The sequence below is a fragment of the Leptodactylus fuscus genome, chromosome 8 (assembly GCF_031893055.1).
Source record: "Leptodactylus fuscus isolate aLepFus1 chromosome 8, aLepFus1.hap2, whole genome shotgun sequence".
Lineage (NCBI taxonomy): Eukaryota > Metazoa > Chordata > Amphibia > Anura > Leptodactylidae > Leptodactylus > Leptodactylus fuscus.
Window position 1 is genome coordinate 35,848,126 of NC_134272.1, and position 26,716 is coordinate 35,874,841.

At 43.7% G+C, this 26,716-nt stretch overlaps 3 protein-coding genes across 3 annotated transcripts in view; 2 read left to right on the plus strand and 1 right to left on the minus strand.

The window, feature by feature from the left end:
* The window catches only part of LOC142216490 (gamma-crystallin-3-like), a 401,417-nt gene that overhangs the window by 276,162 nt on the left and 98,539 nt on the right, over nt 1-26,716 (minus strand). The gene's annotated exons all lie outside the window — the stretch shown is intronic.
* On the plus strand, nt 1,290-5,303 carry LOC142216496 (gamma-crystallin-3-like). The gene is made up of 3 exons (XM_075284370.1): nt 1,290-1,335; nt 4,364-4,606; nt 4,991-5,303. Exons 1-3 carry the CDS (start codon nt 1,327-1,329, stop codon nt 5,264-5,266), a joined length of 528 nt encoding a protein of 175 aa, XP_075140471.1. The 5' UTR covers nt 1,290-1,326; the 3' UTR covers nt 5,267-5,303.
* LOC142216782 (gamma-crystallin-3-like) lies at nt 15,450-21,020 on the plus strand. The gene is made up of 4 exons (XM_075284813.1): nt 15,450-15,557; nt 16,547-16,579; nt 19,727-20,044; nt 20,700-21,020. The coding sequence occupies exons 1-4, from the start codon at nt 15,450-15,452 to the stop codon at nt 20,973-20,975; spliced, it is 735 nt and encodes a 244-aa protein (XP_075140914.1). The 3' UTR covers nt 20,976-21,020.

The following is a 26,716-nucleotide window of genomic DNA, read 5'->3' on the forward strand; positions in this document are numbered from 1 at the left end:
TACATTACATAATTATAACCATGCAAATCTATTCTCCAGGATGTAATTAGGAGAACAGTGCACTCTGTACGCCGCCCTCTAGAGGGCAGCATCCTTAACATCATGCATGAATCAGTTAAAAAGTCTAATATCATGATGCGGATTTAATTGCCAAATCAGTATTTCTATTCCAAAAGGAACAGATTCCCAGCTATGGATAGCACTGTTTTGGCCTATTGGGCCTCGTCAGCATAGCGTAGGGATACTGATTTGACAGAGTGAGAGACTATAGACCAGGGTCAGGTGATAATCGTACACAGCGTACACAGTGCACCGTTCTTCTAATTACATCCTGGATAATAGATTTGCATATTTTTTACCCAGAATCCCTAGTGGAGCAGTAATGATTGTAAGTCTCCGTACTGCCTATGTAGGCACTATCTGCCTATCTCCCTGATGTGTACGATTATCCCCTGACCATAATTATAACCTTCACAATATCACAGAAGTGTACTGGACATCACCAGGAGAGCACTGGACACCGCAATGAAACCCCAGAGTATAATGTGGCAACCAATTTAGTTCACCCAAAACTAAATAAAGAATTTGGAATATTGGGCTCAAACTGGCTCGGTATGAAGTGATTTGACCATCTATAGCCTGAGTGGCAGAGGCAGGAGGATCTTAATAGGAAGTCCAATGCTCCAGGGAGCTGAAGGCCTGTCCCCAGTGCACCAACTACCACATTTACATAAGACTTCAAAGTTGTTTTTCTCCAAATCTACAAGAGTGACATAAAAAGGTATTATGTCTATTACCTTAATGTGCTATGTAAGATGATGGTGACTGTTTAACATGCTTGGGGAAGCTGGTAGATTCCCCTTAAAGGCTCTACTGTGGAAGGGGGTGGATTCCACCATCCTACAATGCATTTTAGGGGATTTACAGAAAGGATTCCAGATGTCCATAGTGCCGAGGTATGTTCTTTGAAAGTATAAAGTTTAATAAAATATACTAAGAAAAAATGTAAACAAAATCTAACAAAAGCATATTGTTGCAATACATTTCTACAAAGAACAACAAATTAGCATTGCTCATTTTCACTTTCTTATTTGTTATTCTTTTGTATCTATAGGCTAGTCTAGGAGAACCTTCTAAAATATAAGAGAAAGCACAATTTACAATAGTCACAATGAACAAAACTTCAATGAAGGTAACAGCTATTTATTCTAATGAGTTGGCAATTCAGCAAGTTCTCCATACAATAGAGGAGGTATAGTATATAATGTACCTGCCATTTACCAGTGGAGACTGAACCGAATCAGCTAACAAACATTACTAAGCAACATGGGAAAGGTAAGAAATTATTAATGATTAAATATTATATATAAAGCAGAACTTCTTAATAAGCAATGTTTATTTCTTGTAACAAGTTAAATGTTCTACAGTGTACAAAGTCACACAGAACATTGGAAAAAAACTGACTGCCTTGCACTACATGTATTAACCATTATAGACATGTTTTATGCCTATTATGACAAGTATGGATGGTTTATTAGAAAAGTGCTATGCTTTAAATATGACATTGTATGCCAAAAATGCTCAAAATTTTGGCAAATTTGTACCAGAAACTAAGCCAACTAGCGTGATGTGGTGTTAGACCAGACGGCCAATTTATTAAGATCAGTGAATTGTGCGGTGGTCTGCATTTACAGTATTTGTGCTTTGGGGCAAATGCACCAACATCATAAGTATCGGCGTCCACTATCAGGGCGCAGAGAACTGCAGTTTTCACCGCGCTTTGATACCTTTTCTGGAGTCATCTATCGACTTTTATTCATCTGACTCTCCTGATGAACCCAGCGTTAGATAATATTGCTGGAGGAAACACGTCGAGGGATAATTTGTGTAGTTCAGAATTGGCTTGAGAAATCTAGCACACTGGCTAGTCACTATTAGTCAGGTGCTTTATATTATCTGAAGAAGAAGCCGAGAGCTTCAAAACGTTATATTCTGTCATCATTATGAGTTAGCCATTAAAAAAGGTATCACCTACTGAAGACTCGCAAGTTTTTTGTTTTTTATATTAGTGTGCAGGCTGTCCAGGCTGCATATCATTATAGATTGGTGCCTGGAAAATGTAGTGCTATATACATCTAGAGCCTATTTTTCCTAGGGGACTTTATATTTAATGCGGGATTGTGCAATTGTACTATGCTGGCCATCTTATGACTTGCCACATGCTACACTATCTATATCCAGTCTGTTTTGTCCCAAACTAATAATTTCTAGAAGACTAAGTTTTATATGTATCTAGGACCTCTCTTCTTTCACCCCACGTTAGTATTGTGTATATGGGTGGATATGTAATAATTGTATATAACTTTATTTACACAGCGATACATCACTGACCAAAATCTAGCTATATTTAGCCAGCATGCTCTAGGGCAGGGGTCTCAAACTCAACTCAGCATGTGGGCCGCAGAGCAAGATCCCAGCCAGTCGGCGGGCCGCACCGCGGCAAATTTAGCTCCACCCACTTTTATGTTGACTCCGCCCATTCATTTTTCATGTGCCCCCACACTGTATAATCCTTCTACAGTCACCCGTAAACTATATGTCCCCCTCCATCTTTCCCCCAGTTACATATACACCCTTCATCTGCCCCCAGATTCATGTCCCCCCATCTCTGCCCTCAGATTCATGTCCCCCCATCTCTGCCCCAGATTCATGTCCCCCCATCTCTGCCCCCAGATTCATGTCCCTCCATTTCTGCCCCCAGTTTCATGTCCCCCCCATCTCTGCCCCCAGATTCATGTCCCTCCATTTCTGCCCCAGTGTCATGCCGTTCTCCCCCCTCCCTTCGTCTGCCCCCAGTGTCATGAGCCCCTTCATTCCACCTCAATGTTTAAAGAGGACCTTCCACCATTTTGCCCACAGGCAGTTCTATATACTGCCGGAAAGCTGACAGTGCGCTGAGTTCAGCACACTGTCGGCTTTCCCGATGTGGGCCCAGTGTGAAGAGCTTACGGTCCGGTACCGTAGCTCTTCTATTGTCAGAAGAGCGTCTCTGACACTCAGTCAGAGACGTCCTTCTTCACAGCACAGCCAATCGCGCTGTGCTGTGAGAGCCGGGAGGAACGCGATTGGCTGTGCTGTGAAGAAGGACGTCTCTGACTGAGTGTCAGAGACGCTCTTCTGACAATAGAAGAGCTACGGTACCGGACCGTAAGCTCTTCACACTGGGCCCACATCGGGAAAGCCGACAGTGTGCTGAACTCAGCGCACTGTCAGCTTTCCGGCAGTATATAGAACTGCCTGTGGGCAAAATGGTGAAACGTCCGGATTCAACTTGGATCCGGCGTCCCTAGGCTTGTGCGGGCCGCACAAAATTGTTTGGGGGGCCGCATGCGGCCCGCGGGCCGCGAGTTTGAGACCCCTGCTCTAGGGCATGACCTGCACTTAACACATAGTCATAAAGGAATAGGAGTCAAGTAGATACTATAATACATCTTGTGACTGCCTTTATAATCTCTATTCCTTATTTTCTATGTAGATATCTTTGGCTAGTGTGTTTTTCCAACACCCTATACTAGTTTTTTAACCCTGAGTGTCTTCATTTTGTTACACTGTTGTTACGGGCAGTGAACATTTTTGTGTCTGTTCTACTTTCATGCCCCTTTAAATAAGGACCAACATCAGTTCTGATACTATTTTGTAGGGCAGAGAGGAAGGTGTTGGAGACATTCAGCACGTGTGTGTTATCACTATATATGTGTTTTTAATATTATTCAATAAACTTTGGATTTTATCTAGTTATCTAAACACCATATAGTTTACTGTTTAACACAGACCACCTAATTGTGTCGCTGATTTATTAAACTAAAAGAAAAACTTTTAGTAACCCATAGCAACCAAACACAGTTCAGAATTCAGTTTGCATTCTGATCCTGAAAAATGAATGCTGATATAGACAAGTAAGACCTTTTCTTATAGACAGTTTAATAACTTTGCCTCACTGACTGGAGGAACACCAAAATTATGTAGCAAAATTATAGAAAAAAAATTCCAGCATGCCATAAAATATAACTTTTACTTCATATCAAATGGATAAAAATACAAGTAATAGGGATCCATGATACAAAATAAAAAAACAAACAAACAAAAAAACCACAGAGTTAGATTATGCATTTTGGGGAGGAAATATTGGGCCCCTTATACATAACTTGGCAAAATTGACCAAAGTTATGTGTTTACAATAAATATTTACCACTATGAAGTTTTACTGCAAATAATGATATGGAAAATTGTTTGATGTTTCTTTTATTATTATGTTTTTATTAGTATTTTATGTCATATTAATGATCACATTTTAATTTTTTAGATAATTTTTTACGAGGACAGGAATTTCCAGGGTCGCTCTTATGAGTGTCAGTCTGAGTGCTCAGATTTATCTTCATACTTCAGACGTTGCAACTCTATCCGTGTAGAAAGCGGCAACTGGATCTTGTATGAACATCCCAACTACAGAGGACACCAGTACTTTCTCCATAGAGGAGAGTATGCAAACTTCCAGCATTGGATGGGGTACAATGACTCCATTAGGTCTTGTCGTGTAAGCCCTCAGGTCAGTTGTTTGGTTTTTTGGTTTTTTGTTTTTTTCAGGTTCATTGTAATACAACTGAATTTATTGCCTGAAAGGATAATTCATTTTGAACAATCCTTTGTCACAGGCTAGGTCAATATATGAGGGTCCTACTTGAATATGGAATATGTTATGAGCTCTGGTGATGAACATGCATTCAGGAAAACTGCTGAACTGTATTTAAAAGCTCACTATAAAAAGTTTGCATAACATAGGGTTACATGCATTACAACCTATGTAGTAAAGTGCATATCTGATTTCCATTGTTGGGTACATACTTAGCTGCACATATGCAAATTTTTGAGATATCTTATTTTATTTTCATATTTGTTAATATAATAATGCTTGTTATAATGTTTTTAACAGCATCAGGGATCATACAGAATCAGGATCTACGAGAAAGAAGATTTTAGAGGACAGATGATGGACTTCCATGAAGATTGTCCTCATGTCTATGACAGATTCCGCTTCCATGACATTCATTCTTGCCAAGTACAAGATGGATATTGGATGTTCTATGAAGAACCCAATTACAGAGGACGTCAGTATTATCTGAGACCTGGAGAGTACAGGAGATACAGTGACTGGGGAGCCACAAGTCCCAAAATTGGTTCCTTTAGACGTGTCCATCACTTCAACTAAAATGATGAAAACACTTGGCTTTCAATAAATGTGTTAAAATACAAACCATATCACTACTTTTTTGTTTTTAAAATAATATCTAAACCTGATATATTGAATTACTGCTATAAAACTTGAAGCTTGATTATTCTTGCTATTCACTCTCAGACTTCACATAGCATGCACAGTGTTGAATTACAGTAATAGCAATGCACAAAGGAAGGGTGGACACCAATGGTGCAAAAAAGGGGAGGATCTGGATGTCCCTGATCAGAGCACAAGAAGATTCATTTTCGGTGGTCCTACACTACTGTCTTAAGCAGATAGCTCAGACATATAATAGCTGTCTAAGCAGATAGCTCAGACAAACCAATACCAGGCCGCATGACCAAACCAAACCAATACCAGGACGCATGACCAAACCAAACCAATACCAGGACGCATGGCTTAAAAACTATGGAAGAGAGAGCCATTAATTCCCTGAATTGCCATTTCCACTGACTGGCCACAGCCTGGTTTATGCCTCTGACATGTGACATTCTGGTGTAATGCTGATGACATGACCTTAGTGTCCCAGCATGGGCAGCATGGGGGGAATGCTCAAGTCACTGTGTACTGCAGCCTGCACCAGGCAGAGAAGATGAGGACTTCTCCTTCTTTTCCATATGGGGCACTATTAAAATAATGAAGCACATAGGAGGCAATGTTAAAGTCACGAGGCGTGTGAAGTGCACATTTAAAGCAAAGTGGCACATGAAGTGGCACTATTAAAGTGAAGGAGCACATGGGGCACTATTATAGAAAAGGGAAACTATGAAAGAGAAGAAGCATATAAGGGATCAATATAAGAAAATGGAGCTATATGGGAAGGGGAAACTGAGGAAGAACTATTGAAGAGAAGCATCACATGAGGTGGGGGCCTATTAGAGAGAAATGCAGTGAGAAAATGAGTAGGGGGTATCATTGTTTTGAACCTGGAGTCAATTTGCAGAATGGTCCAATGAGATTTTAAAATATTACACACCTCTGTCCATTGGTTGTCCAATTGGGTGATAAATCTGAGGTGGCTATCCGATTTGCATGGCTGAGGGAGGTTGCAGTATTTCACTATGTGAACTTTTCTTTGTATGCTGGCATGAACCTAAATGGCCGATTTCACAGATCCTCTAAACACTGAGCCTGTTAAATTTAAGACTATTCCTCTTGTGTCCACATCCAGAAGAAATAATTTATTCAGTATAGCAATATCATTTCAACACATGTTGATGGGAACAGATACGCCTAGGTATAGGTGCTTGGCATAGGTGGATGCACACAATGTACATATTGTGTCCCTGATAATTGTCAAAAAAATAAATGATCAATGTGTAACACAAAATTAAGCAAATCAATTAGAAAAGTGTCGCCCTTTCTGCATGTATTAGATTAAGCCAAAAATGCATCCCTGAATTTCAACACTACATCACAATGAGAAATGTTAGAATATAAATGATTGAACATCAAGGGTAACAATCAATAAAATGTCTGGCAGAACCAAATCCTCAATAACCTGGAAAAGTGCACAGTATTCCACAAGTATGAAGGCAATTGTGGCAGCATAGGCTGTAGGAAATAGTAAACCTAGACACGAAGCTCTTCTCAAAGACCCCCTATCTTTGATACCATATGAAATTGATTGTCATAATGGTTTAAATATATCTTTAGTGGGGAACACTACATGGGACAGGACAAGTGTGTGTCTTGGTGAATATTATATATATGACATTATCTTACTGAAACTATATAGATATATGTGACCTTTGACTTTATTACAATTAGCTATATGTTTTTAGGATTGGTAACATGGATATCTGCCGGCGGTTGGATTTTATATATCAATTCAGATCAGCCAATTCAATCTATAACAGGGAAGAGACTATTAGACATTTGAATACTCCAAAGGGCCTCACAGGCCTCCAAAGGTATGCTGCTTACCAATAGGCAAACGAAATACAGGCGATAACGGGTAGATAAAAAATGAGTAATAAAGTGTATAGCACCATGGAAGTGATTTAATAAAATCAAAGGAACATATAAGATACCATCTCTTATGCATTTCATGCCTTATTGGCCCTTAGTTATAGCCTACTAGGAGCTACTAAGGCTAATTCCTGGACCAAAATATAATATGCTATTAAGAGAAGAAGCTTTTGCTTTCATGTGGTACACTTTGATACAGCTTCACCCACTTATCCTACAGCATTTCCCCAGCAGAAGATTGAAACAGTACATGTCATTAAAAAAATCACAATTTGTCCTAGCATAGCTATGAAAAAGTATTAAATGTATCAGTAAACACTGACCATAATACTCACACCTGAAAAATACAAAATACTCCTAAAGTGCACAAAACCCTCCTAAAGCGCAACATATCAACGATATCCTTTACACACAGGAATATCCCATACACTGGGCTGTGATACAGCACAGATAAACAGGTTTTCTGGGACTATGATACTGAGTTCTCTTCTCAGGCCCGACACATCAAGTTCACATTTCACCCTCTATGGCTAGGTTCAAATCTACGCTTTGTGAGTGCTCGGGGATTCTGTTCCCCACTCTGCTTGAAAAATCCAGAGAGAAAAGTCTGCAAGCACACTCCAGTTGTAAATTGTTTTATTAGCTAATATAGTTGATGAATTAACTTACCTTGCAAATTAAGCAGTGGAAATGTTCCGTTATAAATAAGGCTTTTTATGAGGGCTATGAGGTCCATTGGCAACCTGTGACTTAACTAACACTAACCTACAAAGCTGAAGGTGCTTTCTAACAACTGTTGCAGCTAGCTACAACTTCAAATAGAAAAAACAAACACTGGCTAAATGTTGAGGCTTCCTAACAGGAGCCACTCCACTTTAAACTGCAGCTTATCAATGGCTGATTAACTCCTCAGTAGTAGAAGTAGTGATGGGATCTGTGGGCTTTAGACTCAACCATCTCCTATATTTCAACTCCTGGGCTGGTGCAGAGCTGAGGAGGCCTGTATGGTACCTGATGGTGGTGGTAGTTTTCTCCGGGAGCACTTCTAAGCAGTCTTCAACCTTCCTTTCCAGGGCCCTGATACTTGATAGTGAGTAGATAATGATTCAGAAGACACAGTGGGAAACAGGTGAGAACTTTACCGTAATCGGACCAAACAGCAACCAACAGCTTCCATATCAGATATGGAGATGCAGATCTTACAGCAGTTCCACAGCGGATGAGGAATGGACCTAGTGATGGTTTATTCAGAAGTCTTTTGCCCAGATTAAGATGTAGATACTGATCCCAAATGCCCCCCCCTCTCTCTCTCTCTAAATATAAACAGATATATATATATATATATATATATATATATATATATATATATACATATACACAGTGGTGGCCAACAATAATGCACCATCAGTGGATTTTGTCAAATGTATGAGATGCGTATAAATTGAGCCCCGGAAGATAATATGTATACCTCCTACTACGAAATCTACTGAAAAAAATCACATGACATGTACAAAATTGCCAAATGCTCGTCATCCAGGAGAGAAGAGGATAGAAATGGAAAAAGACAAGAAATAATTTTTGCTACAATCATTACATTTTGTGAAATGGTGCGGTTTTTTTGGCCGCCACTGTAAATATTTAGGATGCCTTTATCAGTCTTTTGGCACAACAAAGTTTGTTGAATTTTTTTTTTTTTTTTTTTTATAAATTCTTTATTTATAAACATGCAAGAAGTAATTCAAACAAAACAGATATACAGAAAGGCCGAGGCACCCCGGCCCATAACAGCAAAATATACAAATGAACAGTTCCATGCGAACAGAACAAACACCTAGCACACAAAAGAGAGCTCACAGGGGCAGACAACGCAGACAAAGACAGGAAGAAGTATAGAGCGAGTGGAGAGGGAGAAAGGAAAAAAGGGGGAAGAGGGAATGGGGTACAGCTCCGAGCACCGGCCAGGCAACCAGCAAACACATAAGTTACAACAACCAGCCAGGTCTATGTACCTATGGGTACCTTTAAAGAAAGTCCATGGAGTCCAAGCCTCCACATAAGCCTCTCGAGCAGTTGTTTAACAATACTAGGGGGGCTCAGGATGGAGATGAGGAAGTGCGACATTGACAAAGAGGAACCTACACGAAGCATGCATGGAAGCCGCAGTAAGCTACCAGGTAACGGAGCAAGTAAGCAGTACTTCTACCCCCCGAACTGAGAGTCAGGGCAACAACTACAATACGAATCAGGAGATCTAGAGGACGATAGGACCGGGGCCGAACCTCCCCTAAAACGCGGTACACGAGCAAAGGTTACATAGATTCACACACCCCAAAGTAGATGAGGCAAAAAGGGACATTACCCCGGGGTATTAAGACCATAAGGGTGGATGAAAGGCTACGTAGTCCATGGATGGCAGCAGGAGCAGGGGGGGAGAGAAAGTAGGAAACGGGGGGTAAGAGGGGAAGAATCAGGACAGAAAACGCAAGGGGGAAAGGAGGCAAGATGAACAGCAAATAAAAGGAACACACACAAGATACCAAAAGCTAAACAAATAGCCGGACCAAACCCAGCTAGCCTGGGTCGGGCCAGAAAAAAACAGTGGGAAACTACCCACTAATGCAGGTCTCGAGGGCACACCGCAGTACACCCTCAAAGAGCTGCCAAATCTAACTAGTTGAAGCTAATTAGTGGGGGAGAGGTAGAACGACAATAAAGTGCCACCCATTCCCCCAGCGGTATAACTGAGTGCCCGAAGGCAAGAAATGAGAAGGGGTCTAGAACCAAAGATGTAAAACCACGTAATGGAGCCAACAAGGCTCAAAAAACTAGGACAGAAGGGCCGCACATCAGAGAGCCAGAGGGCAGGCAGGAATCACCGGTGAGGGCCTTCACGAGCCGAGGCCCAGAATGGCCACCACCAGGGCAAAATAACCTTTCGAGACAGGGAAAAGAAGAGAGAATGCAAAAAGAAGAAGAAAACATTAGCTAAGGCACAATATAGTCCAACAGTATATCAAAGTCCCAGCCAGGGAACCACAGGCAAAAGGATATCTTCCTCAGGACAATGGAGAAGGTAACTTCCCGGAGCGTAATGGTTGGCGGGCCAGTGGGGAGGAAGAGGAGCTCTCCAGCGGCAGGGCAGAGGGAAGAGGGTAGTCCAGCCAGTCCGGTAGGGTAATGTCAGGAAGATCCAGGAACTGAGCCAGGGAGGACACTTGATCTGGAGAATGAAGGGTAAACAAGGCCCCATTGTGACGTATTTGGAGATGAAAAGGGTGGCCCCACTAATAATAATAATAATAATAATAATAATAATACATTTTATTTATATAGCGCCAACATATTCCGCAGCACTGTACAATTTATAGGGTTCAGATACAGACATACATAACAAAGAACGTCATTTCACACAATGGGACTGAGGGCCCTGCTCAAAAGAGCTTACAATCTATGAGGTAGAGGGGGTGACACAAGAGGTAGCAGGGGCGGCATTGCTTATACAGTGTTCAGACAATTTTGTGCATTAGGAATTGTGATAGGCTAGTCTGAAAAGATGCGTCTTTAGTTTGCGTTTGAAATGGTAGAAGTTGGGAGTTAATCTTATTGTCCGGGGTAGAGCATTCCAGAGAAGTGGTGCAGCTCGGGAGAAGTCTTGTATACAAGCGTGGGAGGTTCTGATAATAGAGGATGTAAGTGTTAGATCATTGAGTGAGCGGAGAACACGGGTTGGGCGGTAGACAGAGATGAGGGAAGAAATGTAGGGAGGTGCGGCTTTATGGAGAGCCTTGTGGATGAGAGTAATAACTTTATATTTTATTCTGTAATGAATAGGCAGCCAGTGTAGTGACTGGCACAGACCAGAGGCATCGCTGTAGCGTCTAGCCTGATAGATGAGCCTGGCCGCTGCATTCAGAATAGATTGTAGAGGGGAGAGTTTAGTGAGGGGAAGACCGATTAGTAAGGAGTTACAGTAGTCAAGGCGAGAATGAATCAGAGAGACAGTAAGTGTCTTTAGTGTATCTCTGGTAAGGAAAGGGCGTATTCTGGAGATGTTTTTGAGGTGGAGGTGACATGAACGTGCGAGTGATTCAATGTGAGGGGTGAAGGAAAGGTCTGCGTCAAATATGACCCCGAGGCAGCGGGCATGCTGCCTAGGAGTTATAGTAAGGCCTGAGACTGCAATGGATATATCAGGGACAGATCTGTTAGATGGTGGAAACAGTAGTAGTTCAGTCTTAGAGAGATTTAGTTTCAGATAGAGCGAGGACATGATATTAGAGACAGCAGAGAGACAGTCACTGGTGTTCTGTATGAGTGCAGGGGTGATTTCACGGGAAGATGTGTATAATTGGGTGTCATCAGCATAAAGATGGTACCTGAAGCCAAATCTGGTGATGATTTGTCCAATGGGGGCTGTGTAGAGAGAAAAGAGCAGGGGGCCGAGGACCGAGCCCTGAGGAACCCCAACAGCAAGGGAAAGAGGGGAGGAAACAGAGCCCGCGAATGATACACTGAAAGTGCGGTCTGAGAGATAAGAGGAGAACCAGGAGAGCGCAGTGTCATTGAGGCCGACTGAGCGGAGCATAGTGAGGAGAAGTTGATGGTCAACAGTGTCAAAAGCTGCAGAGAGGTCCAGAAGAATAAGAAGAGAGAAGTCACCATTGGATTTAGCCTTTAGTAGATCATTAGAGACTTTTGTGAGAGCTGTTTCAGTAGAGTGCAGAGCGCGGAAACCAGATTGTAAGGGGTCAAGCAGAGAGTTAGCAGAGAGATAACGAATTAACTGAGAATAAACCAGGCGTTCCAAAAGTTTAGAGATGAAGGGGAGGTTAGAGATGGGTCGATAGTTAGCAGCACAGGATGGGTCCAGGGAGGGTTTTTTCAGTAGCGGGGTTATAACAGCATGCTTGAAGGAGGATGGGAAGATTCCAGAAGAGAGAGAGAGAGGTTAAATATTTTAGTAAGGTAAGTAGTGACAGCAGGGGACAGAGATTGGAGAAGGTGTGAGGGGAAGGGGTCACTACTGCAGTTTGTGGGGCGAGATGAAGAAAGTAGCTGGGAGACTTCCTCTTCTGTAACAGGTTCAAAAGATGAGAATGGACAGTCTGAAGTGCGGCTGGTGAGGGGATCAGTACTATTGTAGGTGTGGGAGTCAATGCCACCTGGGGCTTGGGCAGTAATTTCCTGACGGATCTTATCAATTTTATCATGGAAATACATGGCCAGGTCATCAGCACTAAGGTCTGTGAATGGCGTCTGTTCCTTGGGTGTGAGTAAGGAGTGAAAGGTTTCAAAAAGCCTTTTAGGGTTGCTGGAGAGAGAAGAGATGAGGGCGGTGAAATAGTCTTGTTTGGCGAGGTAAAGGGCAGAGCTATATGTTTTAAGCATAAACTTGAAGTGGAGGAAATCTGCAGGTGAGCGTGATTTTCGCCAGAGACGTTCGGCACACCTAGAGCATCGCTGGAGAAAACGTGTCTGTGGCGTGTGCCAAGGTTGCTGCCTCCTATGTGGGACTTTACGAGTGGAGGGGGGAGCAACCTCATCCAATGCATTTTTGAGGGTTTCATTATAGTGACTGGTGGCCAGATTGGGACAGGAGATTGAAGAGATGGGGGACAGGGAGGACTGTAGAGTATCTGAGAGGTGCTGGGTGTCAAAGTTCCTATATGTGTGATGGGTAGGGGCGTCTTGTGAAGGGGAGAGAGCACTGATGGTGAGAGATAGAAGGTTGTGGTCAGAGAGCGGCAGAGAAGAGTTAGAAAATTTAGAGACTGTGAGGAGTCGATGGAAGACTAGATCAATCGTGTTACCATCTAGATGTGTGGCGGAAGAAGAACATTGTGAGAGACCAAGAGAAGTGGTTAATGAGAGAAACTGTGAGGCAGCCGAGGAGTGAGGGGGGGCAATAGGGATGTTAAAGTCACCCATGATGAGGGTAGGAATGTCACTGGATAAAAAGTGGGGAAGCCAAGAAGCAAAGTGGTCCAAAAATTGGTAGGGTGAGCCAGGTGGGCGGTAGATCACGGCTACACGTAAGGAGAGTGGGCGGAAAAGTCTGATAGCATGGACTTCAAATGAGGAGAATGTGAGTGAGGGGACCGGGGGAATGGACTGAAAAATGCACTGCGGTGACAGAAGCAATCCTACCCCACCACCCTGCCTATTATCAGGCCTAGAGGTGTGAGCGAATTGTAGGCCACCATGAGACAGAGCAGCAGGGGAGGCCGTGTCTGACTGCTGGATCCAAGTCTCAGTAAGGGCGAGCAGGCCAAGGGATTTGCTAAGGAATAAGTCATTAATGTATTCTAGTTTGTTACACACTGAGTGGGCGTTCCAGAGAGAGCAGTTAAAAGAGACAGGGGAGAGATGAGGGGAAGGAACACGGTAAATATTGATGAGGTTTGTAGGCCTTCTATGTGTGCAGGGAGAAGAGTTAGTGAAGGAAGGAGGGCCGGGGTTAGGAGAGATGTCCCCAGCAGCTAGGAGGAGCAGAATGGACAGAGACAGAAGGTGGTTCAGGGATTTATGTGGGCGCTTATGTTTGGTGTCACTGCTAAAAGAAGTAAAGGGGTGATTACAGAGTGTGAAAAGTGTGTGAGAGCTGTACATGGGAGAGGGAAGAAGAGAGGGACTGATATGGATGGAGTGTACTGGTGGTAGAGGTGGAGGAGAGATCTGCAGGAAGCCAATAGCTAAGATAGTAAGAGACAGTGCAGCTACAGGATACCATGTGGTAAAACTTGTTGTTTTAGGTTGAAATTTACCTGGTGTTCTGCCATGGTTAGCCTGTTTCGTGCCCTGTTTAAGTGCCATGTATAAGTGCACTTTGGTTAATCTGCACTTCGGTTAAGATGCATGCTGCACATGAGATGCCCCCGCATATGAGATGCACCCCATAAGCTATATCTACTTATATAGGAAAGCACAGCTTCAGACTAGCACTAATTTAAGTCGTTAACTAATTAATCTACAAACTGTGACACATGAGGAGACTGGCAGTGTGGATCAAAGTAAACACTTGGCCAGAAACAGCAATAAAATCATTGAGGATCAAAAGACTGACACTAGTGCAGATAAGAAGACATGGAAGTGCAAAAAATATACAGCCTGGATGAAATGCTAGGATATAGTTCAGTAATCATGCAGAGGTGAAATACAGGATTATATACCATTGAATATTACAGCAGATGATCGAAGGGAGAATTCAGACAGCAAAGCAGAGGTGGGTTCAATAGCAGATTATATACCATTGAATATTACAGCAGATGATCGAAGGGAGAATTCAGACAGCAAAGCAGAGGTGGGTTCAATAGCAGATTATATACCATTGAATATTACAGCAGATGATCAAAGGGAGAATTCAGACAGCAAAGCAGAGGTGGGTTCAATAGCAGATTCTATACCATTGAATATTACAGCAGATGATCGAAGGGAGAATTCAGACAGCAAAGCAGAGGTGGATTCAATAGCAGATTATATACCATTGAATATTACAGCAGATGATCAAAGGGAGAATTCAGACAGCAAAGCAGAGGTGGGTTCAATAGCAGATTATATACCATTGAATATTACAGCACTGGTAAGTAGCCCCAGAATCCAGGACAGGTTTCAAAAGCCTCCTCATGGCCAAAGTGTGGCTGGAGACGTCCGGGAGCAGTTGCACAGGATTGTCCATGAAAGTCACAGGACCGTGTCTCCAAGCAGTCTGAAGGATATCCTCCTTCTCCCTAAAGAAATGCATTCGGCAGAGCACGTCCCGTGGCTCAGTAGCAGTAGCCCAACGAGAACCCAGCACACGGTGGACCCGATCAAGGATGATTTCCATGTCTATAGGGCGGGAGAGGACCCTGTTAAAGATCGAGACAGCAACTGACCGTAGCTCAGCTGGCGGGACGGAGTCGGGGATACCTCGCAGCTTGATATTGTTCTGCCGGCCCCTGTTCTCCTGGTCATCCACTTGAAGCAGAATATGCCTGTTGAGAGTGCGTTGAGCAGACAGGGACTGTTCCACAGCCATGAGATGTTGATCAATGGACGCTGTCTGCTACTGCTGGGTGGTGACTTGGGCTACAGAGACTGGAGATTCGATTTAAACTCCGACATTAGCCTCTCCTGCTTTTCTTCAACTCTACGGACAATCAACTCCAGATCTGACTTGGTAGGCATAGTACGGAGAAGATCCCATATGTCCGACAATTTAGGATGTTTAGGACGATCAGAGGACGAGGTAACATCTGGAAGTGAGGCGTCAGAGTCAGAGGAAGGAGGAGAGCGCAGGACCCCTGGGGTTAAGGTAAAGTCCTGGTCCGAGTTGGCAGGGGCAGTCATTTGACTGGGCACTTCTGGGTGAAAGGTGAGGGGGGATAGACCATGAGGAGGCTGTGGGTCCATAGCATGTTGAATTGAGTCAGACCCTCCTGTAACCATAGAGGGGAGGGCAGTAGTGGGGAGCCAGGCAGCACAGGTGGCAGGATTTGCAGATGTAGCCCCAGTGATGTGTGCAAAGCCCTGCAGCAGGAGCTGGGGGAGGGAGCAGACACAGCTTCAGGAGGATACAGCAAGGCAGGAGTGCAGGAGAGGGTCCCAGGAGCCTGTAACAGGGAGCCAGCAGCAGCATTTACAGGAGGGCATAGTGGAGAGGAAGAGAGAGCCAGAGGCAAAGTCAGTGGCTGAGACACAGGGAGAGAGGAGTGTGGAGACACTTCCTCGCATGGCGGCCGCCATCTTGGGTATCAGTGAGGAGGGGGACCGGTACCTGTATCTGAGACACCGGTCCTCCCTCAGAGAGCAGCTCCGGAGCAATATGGAGGCCTGGGGATGCTGCAGAGGCCGGGTGGGAGAGCTGAGATACCGCTGGAAGCAGGAGAGGCAGGCCTTTCCTTGCAGCGTCGGCGCGCACTGGCGCCATTTTGGATTCGCCAGCGGGTGCCAGAGGAGAAGTTGAAGACATCAAAAACCAGGGACGATTTGAGGTTCCAGCCTCACAGAAGATGTGCCCTTGCGTCCTATGTGGCGGACCATGTCAGGTAAGAGGGTCTGCAGGGGGTCTAGACCACTCAAAATAGTCTTTAACCGCCAGGGGTCTGGGAGCTGCTGCACAGTGCTACTTCACAGAGTCATGGCCAGGCCACGCCCCCAGTTTGTTGAAATTTTCAACCCATCCACTACTGTGTTTGGGCTTCTGAGTGTCCCATCACAATGGGCATAAAGGACACACCAAGAAACACATAGGGATTGTCAGGGATATATTTCTATGGTTTAACTTGGTGCTGCCCTTGTTAGGAGCAGCATAGTCATTGTCCTGTTGACTCTGAGGTATGTTCATACTCTCCCTGCCACCCTTATATAACAGACCTGGTAAGATCTTTCTTTACCTGTTTATGTTGTTCTGTTGTCTTTGGGACTGGTACCTGGTATCTTTTGATGTAATTGGGGTTGTATAACTTCCAACTTTTTGTAGATGTACCATTTGCTACTGTCGATATTTAATACTGCTTTTTAGCCAACTGGAGTTGTTTTAAGTTTGTGTAATTATTAAATGTTATGTTTTTTTAAAAAAACCACAATGCATTTCTGTCATGTTTTATCTGCAGCTTTTTTTATTTATTTTTTTGCTGTGGCTCACTATGTGGGGCCTTAGGCTTACTGTAACATGGGACCTTAGCCTGAACCCCCTTGTACACAACCATAAAAATAGTAAGTATGCTATCCGGGTTTTTCCTGGATATCTCACTGACCCATTCATTTCTATACACCCATACACGTGAATGTCCGATTTTGCAGCCCTGCTCCTGTGGCTTCTAATCACTGAATGAAAGGAGCTGTGGAAACACGGCCATTGCATGGGTGGCACAAAGGTGACATCCGTTTGTCTCCCATGTGTCGCCCATGCTGTTCATTGACGGCTGCTGGGTAGCACACGATCATGTGCAACCAGCTTTAGTCAGAGCTGTGTATCATTGTTTGTACCTCAAAAACAGGGTGAAAAGCACAAAACTGGTGAATATCTTTCCATTATACAAATCTATGTGTAGCCTCAATTCACAGTATTGACTTACAAACACTGATGCAAACTACTGATCAAAACAGTGGTGTGCGAATAAGGTCTATTTTTCCTTTTTACCTATAGTCTAGGAGAAACTTCTAAAATATAAGAGCAAGCACAATTCTACAATAGTCACAATACACAAAACTTCAATAAAGGTAACAACTATTTATTCTAATGAGCTGGCACGTCAGCAAGTTCTCCATACAATAGAGGAGGTATAGTATATAATGTACCTGCCATTTACCAGTGGAGACTGAAACGAATCAGCTAACAAACATTACTAAGCAAAATGGGAAAGGTAAGAAATTATTAATGACTAAATATTATATGTAAAACAGGAGGCTATTACACAGTATTACAGGCAAAGTTACAACAGTTTTCTTGTAACAAGTTAAATGTTCTATAATGCAGAAATTCACACGGAACTTTGTGAAATATTACTCAATAGATAATCACTTTAGAGAAAATGTACTCATGGAAATTCAACAAAAACTTAAGTTATTGCCTTACACCATGATTATTAATCATTTTAGACACTTTTTACACCCCACATGTCAAGCATGTGTGGATTATCAGACGTGACTTAAATATGACATTGAGTGGAGTTATCGCCAGGTAGTGTGAAGACCAGATAGTTACAAGAGGCACCAGATGTATCATTGAGGTTGTATCACTGTGATAGATCTGAATTAGTATAAGACTTCCTTATCTAAGTTTATATTTATTATTGGATAGTACTAGTTAATTTGCCCCATTTTATTTATGATATCACTTCGGCTTTTGTATATTCAAAATACTTCTGATGTATAATTTACCTCTACAATACATCTGATATATGCGACTGTATTCCAAATTGTGACTTATCTTAGCAGTCTATGTTTTCCTGCACTATAATTAAAGGGATTCTATCATTAAAATTACATTTTTTGTCCCTAGCACGTAGGAATAGCCTTAAGAAAGGCTACTCTTCTCCTACCTTTAGATGTATTCTCCGTACCGCCGTTCAGTAGAAATCCAGGTTTTCTTCAGAATGCAAATGAGTTCTCTCGCAGCACTGGGGCGGTCACCAGCTCTCAAACAGAACTAGGAACGTCCCCAATGCTGCGAGAGAAATCTGCAATGCCGCCTCCATCTTCATCTGGAACGGCCTCTCCCTGCATCTTCTTCCAGTGCTGGGGGTCAAACTTTCACACATGCACAGTCGCTCTGCATAAGCGGCCACAAAAAAATGGCCGCAGGCAGTCAGCTCTGCTCGAGGCCCTCCCTTTGACTTGCATTGTTTTTTTCAGGATAAATCCGCTTGAATAAAGTTCAGCTCACTTCTTTTTTATGCAAGCGGAAAAAAAAGTTGCTAGCGGGAAAAAAAGCTGATCCTGTAGAAGTCAATTGGGAGGCATTTTTTGGAGTCTGATTTTGAGGCAGATTCCGTGTCAAAATCTGGACCAAAAAACTCTGTGTGAACTCAGCCTTAGGCTGAGTTCACACTGGATATTTTGGTCAGGATCCACCTCAAAATCCTGGCCAAAAAGATTGCTCTCATTGAAATCATTGGGAGCTGGTCAGTTCTGTTTTCTGGAAGTCGCTTGTCCCGGCTCCCGGAAAAAAAGAAGCGACATGCTCATTCTTGGCTAATCCGCCAGAAGACATTTCCTCCTCCTGACTAGGCCCATTCATTTGAGCCTAATCCGGAGAAGAGTGCACGGCTGGATGATGGTCCACTGCACCGACATTCACTCGCAGCTACCCGTTTTTTGGTCCAGAAACTGAGGCTGCCTCTGGACCAAAAAAACCCTGTGAACCCGGCCTAAGAAAACTGGCATACTAGGTATAATATATCTGATGCCATCAGTATCATGCAAATCTGCAGTCCTCATTGAAGATAACTACCGCATCAACTGTGATCCAAACTGCTATCTAAAGCCATAGAGTAGTAAAACAACAAAATCGTGAATCTACTATGAATATTTTCCTGCTATGGTATAGAATTTTGATGCAGGGGGGCCACATGGTGGCTCAGTGGTTAGCACTGCAGCCTTGCAGCGCTGGAGTCCTGGTGTTCAAATCCCACCAAGGAAAAGGGCAGGACGGCGCTCACAGGTCCAATAGATTTTATTAATAAGAAGAATTGCACATGCAATTTTTTCTATCTTTGCAAATCCCACCAAGGGCATAAAACCATCTGCAAGGAGTTTGTATGCTCTCCCCGTGTTTGCATGGATTTCCATCCCATATTCCAAAAAAGACATAATGATAGGGAAAAATGTACATTGTGAGCTCTATGTGGGGCTCACAATCTACATTTAAAAAAAAAAAAAAAAAAGAATTTTGATGCAGGTTTTTGCTATAGTTTTTAATTTGGCAAATGAATGTACTTATTAATTTGAAGTGTTTATTTTAATAATTATGTTTTATAGTATTATTATTATTATTATTATTATTATTATTATTATTATTGTAATTATGTTAATATTCACATTTTAATTTTTCAGATAATTTTTTATGAAGACAGAAACTTCCAGGGTCGCTCTTATGAGTGTCACTCTGAATGCTCAGATTTGACTTCATACTTCAGACATTGCAACTCCATCCGTGTAGAAAGTGGAAATTGGATCTTATATGAACATCCCAATTACAGAGGCCATCAGTATTTTCTCCATAGAGGAGACTACCCAAATTTCCAACAGTGGATGGGGTATAATGACTCCATTAGGTCTTGTCGTGTAAGCCCTCAAGTAAGTTGCTATTATTTATTTATTTGATTTATTTATTTATTTTAAATAATCAAAAGTGAGTAAAACAAAAACGTAATATCTGTCAGCTATAATGGAACAAAACCAAGGTAATATGAGCAGCCATTTTCCATATTGCAGGTTATGCTTATACTAAAGCTATGCTTTAAGAGGAATTTTTCTGTTCATTCAGAAGTTTAATCCATCCCCAACCTTGAAAGAAAAACAGTAATAAATCATATACAAATGGTTGACTACAATATGCAGAAATTTGTTTCTCCTCTGGGTTTCTATATAAAACCTCCAATTTCTCGAGGACTTGCAGATCTGCTCCCATTCCTTTGAATAGGAGCACAACTGAATCTGGCTATACACCATGTATATAGTTTCTGGCAATCAGACAAGCTGATGAGTACAGAGTTTTGATCTCATTCCCCCATCAATCCGATACTGATGGCCTATTATGACAATAAGTCATTGTGAGAGGAAATGCATAATATTCATTGTACTACAGTCTATATTGCTTTTTAATATTGAGTGCAATTCTGTCTTCTGACATTGGGGGGCTCTGTGTTTTCTGGGTATGCCCATACTCTCACTTGCTCACATGCAATGTCTGCCTATTTTTATTTTATTAACATTATATTTCTTTCAACAGCACCAAGGTTCATTCAGAGTTAGGATTTATGAGAAAGAAGATTTTAGAGGACAAATGATGGACTTCCATGAAGATTGTTCTCATGTCTATGAGAGATTCCGCTTCCATGACATTCATTCCTGTCAAGTACAAGATGGATACTGGATGTTTTATGAAGAACCCAACTACAGAGGACGTCAGTATTACCTGAGACCTGGAGAGTACAGGAGATACAGTGACTGGGGAGCCTCTAATCCCAGAATTGGTTCCTTCAGGCGTGTCCATTATTTCAATTAAGATGCCAAAAACATCACTGTTTAATTGCCATTCAATAAAATTGTTGGTTCTCCAAGATGTTTGGAGCAAGTTCCCTACAGAGTTCCTTCAAAAACTGTGCAAGTGTACCTGATACTAATTTGAAGACAAAGGGTTCCAAATAATGATTTGATGTAGTTCTATCATTTGTGCATTCATGTAGTTTTGTTAATTGGTAAAATAAACTATTAACACCTCTATTTTTGAAAGTATTATTTTTATTTGCAAAATCCAGCTTTTTTATTAATCAACCATGCACATCATTGTGAGGGAAACATAACATGGCAGAAATTATAAGATACAGTGATACCAGAACCAACGCATCAAATATGGACTGATATTGCAGAGAGATTTCTCCATAAAACAAATTTTCCCAACTGCCTCGGTGTCCTTGATGGGAAGCATGTGCACTTAGAGCAACCAATCCATAGTGGATCTCTGTTTTATAATTTCAAGACTTTTTTTTTCTACTGCACTCTTTACATTAATTGATAGAAACTACTGTTTCCAAGGGATAGAAGTCCCCCGCACACAGGGGCCACACGGTGGCTCAGTGGTCAGCAATGCAGCCTTGCAGCACTGGGTCCTGGTGTTCAAATCCCACCAAGGGAAAAAAAACATCTGCAAGGAGTTTGTATGCTCTCCCCGTGTTTGCATGGATTTCCATCCCATATTCCAAAAAAGACATACTGATAGGGAAAAATGTACATTGTGAGCCCTATGTGGGGCTCACAATCTGCATAATAATAAAAAAAAAAAAGAAGTCCCCCGCACACTTAGGCAAAACAGCAATGAGTATCCAATGCTGTCCAAACTGGAGCGGAACCAGTCCCCAAAGGTCTTCACCATAGCTCCTGATTGAGAAGTTTGAATTGGTAAATTCTGGGACCCAGAACCGCCCAGAGAGCGTCTCACACACACAGCATACCATAAGTTGCAGTGGAGCCAGAAAACCCGAAAACCACTCTCCTAGGTATGTGAAGAAACAGGAAAAGCTGGTCAGCAGGGTTGAGTGCAGTATGGATAATCGCCAGGGGATGGCAGAAGCACCGCAGGAAAGTTGTACAGGCCGGGTCGGTAAACAGGAGGTCACACAGAATCCAGGGGTAGTGATGACGTAGTCAAACAAGCCAAATCTGTACACAAGAGGTCATGAGGTAACAGAAGGTGCAGCAAAAGAGTAAACATAAGAGCCAGGTCATACACTGGAGGACATGAGGCATCCGTCACAGGTCAAGGAGAGGTAGTCTTCAGGCAAGTCACGGTTATCCACTGGAGTTCATCATACATAGAGGCCAAAATACAGGAACACAGTAGGAGGCAGGAGAAGGAAGACAGGAATGGACAGAGCTGCAGGGTGAGACGATCCGAGTGGAAACTGAATAACCAGTCATGGGCCATAGCCAGAACGAGGCCTAAATAGGCTCCGGCCTGCCACTGAACCCCCATGAATCAGGAGGAGACCGGAATCCCCTGCAGACTATTGCGGAGGTTACAGCCCTCCTCCTCCAGGGACCAAAAGCACCGGACATGGTACCTGAAGCACACGGGGCCAGTAGCCTCCGTCAGGGCCGCCATCAGGAATTTTGGGGCCCCATACAGCCTAAGTGTCTGGGCCCCTCCCCTGCCATTTTTGCTTTGTGCGCCGCGGGAAATTTAGCCCCACCCACTGTTATGTTGACTCCGCCCACTCATTAATTTTCCATTTGCCCGCACACTGTATAATCCTCCTACAGTCACCCGTAAATTATATGTCCCCCCTCTATCTCTCCCCCAGTTTCATATACACCCTTCATCTGCCCCCAGTTTCATGTCCCCCTTCCATCTCTGCCCCTAGATTCATGTCCCCACATCTCTGCCCCCAGATTCATGTCCCCCCTCCATCTCTGCCCCCAGATTCATGTCCCCCATCTCTTCCCCCAGATTCATGTCCCTCCATCTCTGCCCCCAGATTCATGTTCTCTCCATCTCTGCCCCCAGATTCATGTCCCTCCATCTCTGCCCCCAGATTCATGTCCCTCCATCTCTTCCCCCAGATTCATGTCCCTCCATCTCTGCCCCCAGATTCATGTCCTCTCCATCTCTGCCCCCAGATTCATGTCCCCACAGTGTCATGCCGTCCCCTCCTTCATCTGCCCCAGTGTCATTCCGTCCTCTCTTTCATCTGCCCCCAGATTCATGTCCCCACAGTGTCATGCCGTCCTCTCTTTCATCTGCCCCCAGATTCACGTTCCACCTCCACATTAAAGTTACCTTCTCCTCCGCTCCCTCGCCGCTCTCTGCACGTCTCTCTCGCTAACACATGTGGCTGAAGGAAGGAGCTGACACGGGTCAGCTCCACGCTTCGCCGCTGGGTGTCTCTCTCGCTGACACATATGCGGCTGAAGCGAGGAGCTGACCTGTGTCAGCTCCTCGCTTCGCCGCTTCCGCCTCTCTCGCTGATGCTGACATGTATGCGGCTGAAGCGAGGAGCTGACCTGTGTCAGCTCCTCACTTCACCGCTGCCGCCTCTCTCGCTGACACATATGCGGCTGAGCCGGGTTCCGGCTCAGCCTCATATGTGTCACCGAGAGAGGCGGCAGCGGCGAAGTGAGGAGCTGACACAGGTCAGCTCCTCGCTTCAGCCGCATATGTGTCAGCGAGACAGGCGGCAGCGGCGAAGCGAGGAGCTGACCTGTGTCAGCTCCTCGCTTCAGCCTCATATGTGTCACCGAGAGAGGCGGCAGCGGCGAAGTGAGGAGCTGACACAGGTCAGCTCCTCGCTTCAGCCGCATATGTGTCAGCGAGACAGGCGGCAGCGGCGAAGCGAGGAGCTGACCTGTGTCAGCTCCTCGCTTCAGCCTCATATGTGTCACCGAGAGAGGCGGCAGCGGCGAAGTGAGGAGCTGACACAGGTCAGCTCCTCGCTTCAGCCGCATATGTGTCAGCGAGACAGGCGGCAGCGGCGAAGCGAGGAGCTGACCTGTGTCAGCTCCTCGCTTCAGCCGCGTATGTGCTCAACTCAGATCTGCGTCCTCTGGACGCAGATCTGAGTTGAAACAGGACGTACAATGACTGCTGCCGGCGCCAGGGGGCCCGGGCCCCCCCATTTTAAAATTTGGCCGGGCCCCTGACGCCAGTAGCAGTAGTACTGGCCTATCGGCGGCCCTGGCCTCCGTGCATTGCAACAGAGGCTCTGGCCCGCACCTTAAAGGGATTCTACCATTAAAGCAACTTTTTTTCTAATCACCACGTAAGAAAGGCTATTCGTCTCCTACCTTTAGATGTGGTCTCCGCTGCGCCGTTCCTTAGAAATACCGGTACTTACCGGTATGCTAATAGGTCTCGGCAGCAATGGGGGCATCCTTCTTCTTCATCTGCCTCCTCCCCTTGTCTGTCGTCTTCTTTCTTCGTCATGTCTGATGCCTGTGCAGTCGGCTCTGACAGCAAGACCCTGTTAGAGCCAACTGCGCATGCTGGCCGGCGGCCATATTTCCAAGGCTGCAATTGCACGCATACGCAGTACGCTCCTCATGTCTTCACCAAACAGAGTGTACTTCGCATGCTCAGTAAGGTCCGTACAGCCCTCCGACGCGCGAGTGAACTCATCCAGGCATCGGAGGGCTGTATGGACCTTACTGGGCATGCGCAGTACACTCTGTTCGAAGAAGATGTGAGGAGCGTACTGCGCATGCGCAATAAGTATCTGCTACTGATATCCCTTTGCAAGAGATTCTGCATCTCAGTTCCGATTATTCTGTGGAATCTTTAATCAGAGCTTAGATAGGATTTATTTAAATCTCATCCATTTTGCTGCTACTGTACAATACAGTAAATAAGCCACTGACAAGTCTGCACAGATTATTCTGCTGCATGTATGTGTCATGCAGACTTAAAGGGGCTCTATCATTGGGAAAAGTCATTTTTAACTCATCACATACATGCATAGCTTTTAGAAAAGCCATTTAACACCTACCTTTTGTATGTAGATTGTCTCAGTGGTTTTTGAATGAGCCCGTTTTTATTCATATGCTAATTAGCTCCCAGTCAGCACAGGAAGTTCCCAGAAGCACTCGTCTCTGCTATTCTTTCCTATCTGTGTGTGCAAACAGGAGGCAGGAAGTCAGCAGCAGCAGCAGCTTGTGCTGTACACATACATAGGAAAGAATAGCAGAGGGTGCACGATAGGACTTCCAGGGGGGAACCAAGAGGCTAATTACATATTAATAAAAAACGGGCTCATTCACAAACCACTGAGGCGATTTACATACAAAAGGTATAACATACAAAACTGTTGCCCATCGGAAACAAGATGGCTGTGAACAATTGACTTTTTTCAAGGCCGTCTTGCACCTCTTTCGTGTGAACCTAGTCTTACTCTAAAAGTGACTTTCCTATAACCATATCTATCTTTCCACAGAAGTGAGCGGATCGGAGAGAAAAAACGCACATATGTTTGCGCTCCTGTTGGGTCACTAGTAAATTGTTCAAACAGTAGGTCCGTCCAACCCTTCAAGTTGGACTGGAAGATAGCCGTCGTCCCAAATCTGGGGAGTCCACAGTCCAATGAAGAGATGTATTAGTCTGAAATGAGGGTCGCAAACATCCCAGGCAGACTGAGGTCATGGGTAGTCGGTGGTGCAAAGCTGAAGAGTACACTGGGGCACAGTGATGAAAAAACCGGGGTGGCGCTCTCCTCAATGGCACAAACACAGATGAAGGATGCAAAACAATTTATTGGATAATGCGTTTCAGGGTTTGGCGTAATAAGAATGCACCCCTTCGTCAGATCACCAGATATGTAGTGCACAATACCAATTACAAACACAAAAAGTCCCATGTTCTCCTTTATCATTGGATCATGGTTCATGCGTATTGCCATTCCATTCAAAAATTATAGGACAGATAACAACAGCTGACCTCTGACATTGACTAGCGTCATCAGTTCCATACACGTTGCTCAGATGAGCAGTGTGCTCACACACCCACCAAACTATTCAAATGGGAGAACACAGTACACACTTATTTCAGGTTATAAATTTTGATTTTTGAAAAACAAACCTTTAGACTGAGGCCCCATGTTGCGTAAACACAGCTTTTTTGCTGTTGCAGACTTTACTATGTGGCTACAAAAGGAATGGGAAATATCTCGGAAGTTTCTTATATTTCTCCCTTCTGTTCAATGCACTCCTGGGTTTGGCTCAGAAAACTGCAGCAAAATCTGTAACAAAAAAAACATGCTTTTCAGCAACGCAGGGCCTCCTCGTTAGGCTGCTTTCACACGATCAGTGTTTGGCTGCTTTCACACGATCAGTGTTTAATCAGTGATTTTCATCAGTGATTGCGTGCCAAAATTAGGAGGGGGCTAAAAACATAGAACAGGTACAAATATTTCTACTATACCTGATCTCTGTGTAGTCTCCACTCTTAATTTTGAGTCACAATCACAGAACAAAATCACTGACCAAACACTGCCATATGAAAGCAGCCTTATATATAAGTCACTTTTATACTTATATAACTGTATGAATATTATATATAATCACATACATACATTCTTACAGAATATATACTCATATATACCTGTATTCAAAAATACAGTACTTACACAGACACATACTGTAAACAAATGTACACATATATACATATTTTACCAAAAATTACACTCGCATTTGTCAAAAGTAAAGCTGTAACATCACAGCAGACTTCTCCCTGTCCCTACACTCTATGATCTGATGGATGAG

Bases quoted from the DNA above. Each gene is read 5' to 3' on its own strand.
- LOC142216496 (XM_075284370.1), top strand. The intron at 4,607-4,990 runs GTCAGTTGTTTG...TGTTTTTAACAG, and splicing joins CTTGTCGTGTAAGCCCTCAG to CATCAGGGATCATACAGAAT.
- LOC142216782 (XM_075284813.1), top strand. From the start codon at position 15,450: ATGTCCGACAATTTAGGATGTTTAGGACGATCAGAGGACGAGGTAACA. The intron at 15,558-16,546 runs GTAAAGTCCTGG...TGCCCTTGTTAG, and splicing joins GCAGGACCCCTGGGGTTAAG to GAGCAGCATAGTCATTGTCC. The intron at 16,580-19,726 runs GTATGTTCATAC...TATGTTTTATAG, and splicing joins ATTGTCCTGTTGACTCTGAG to TATTATTATTATTATTATTA.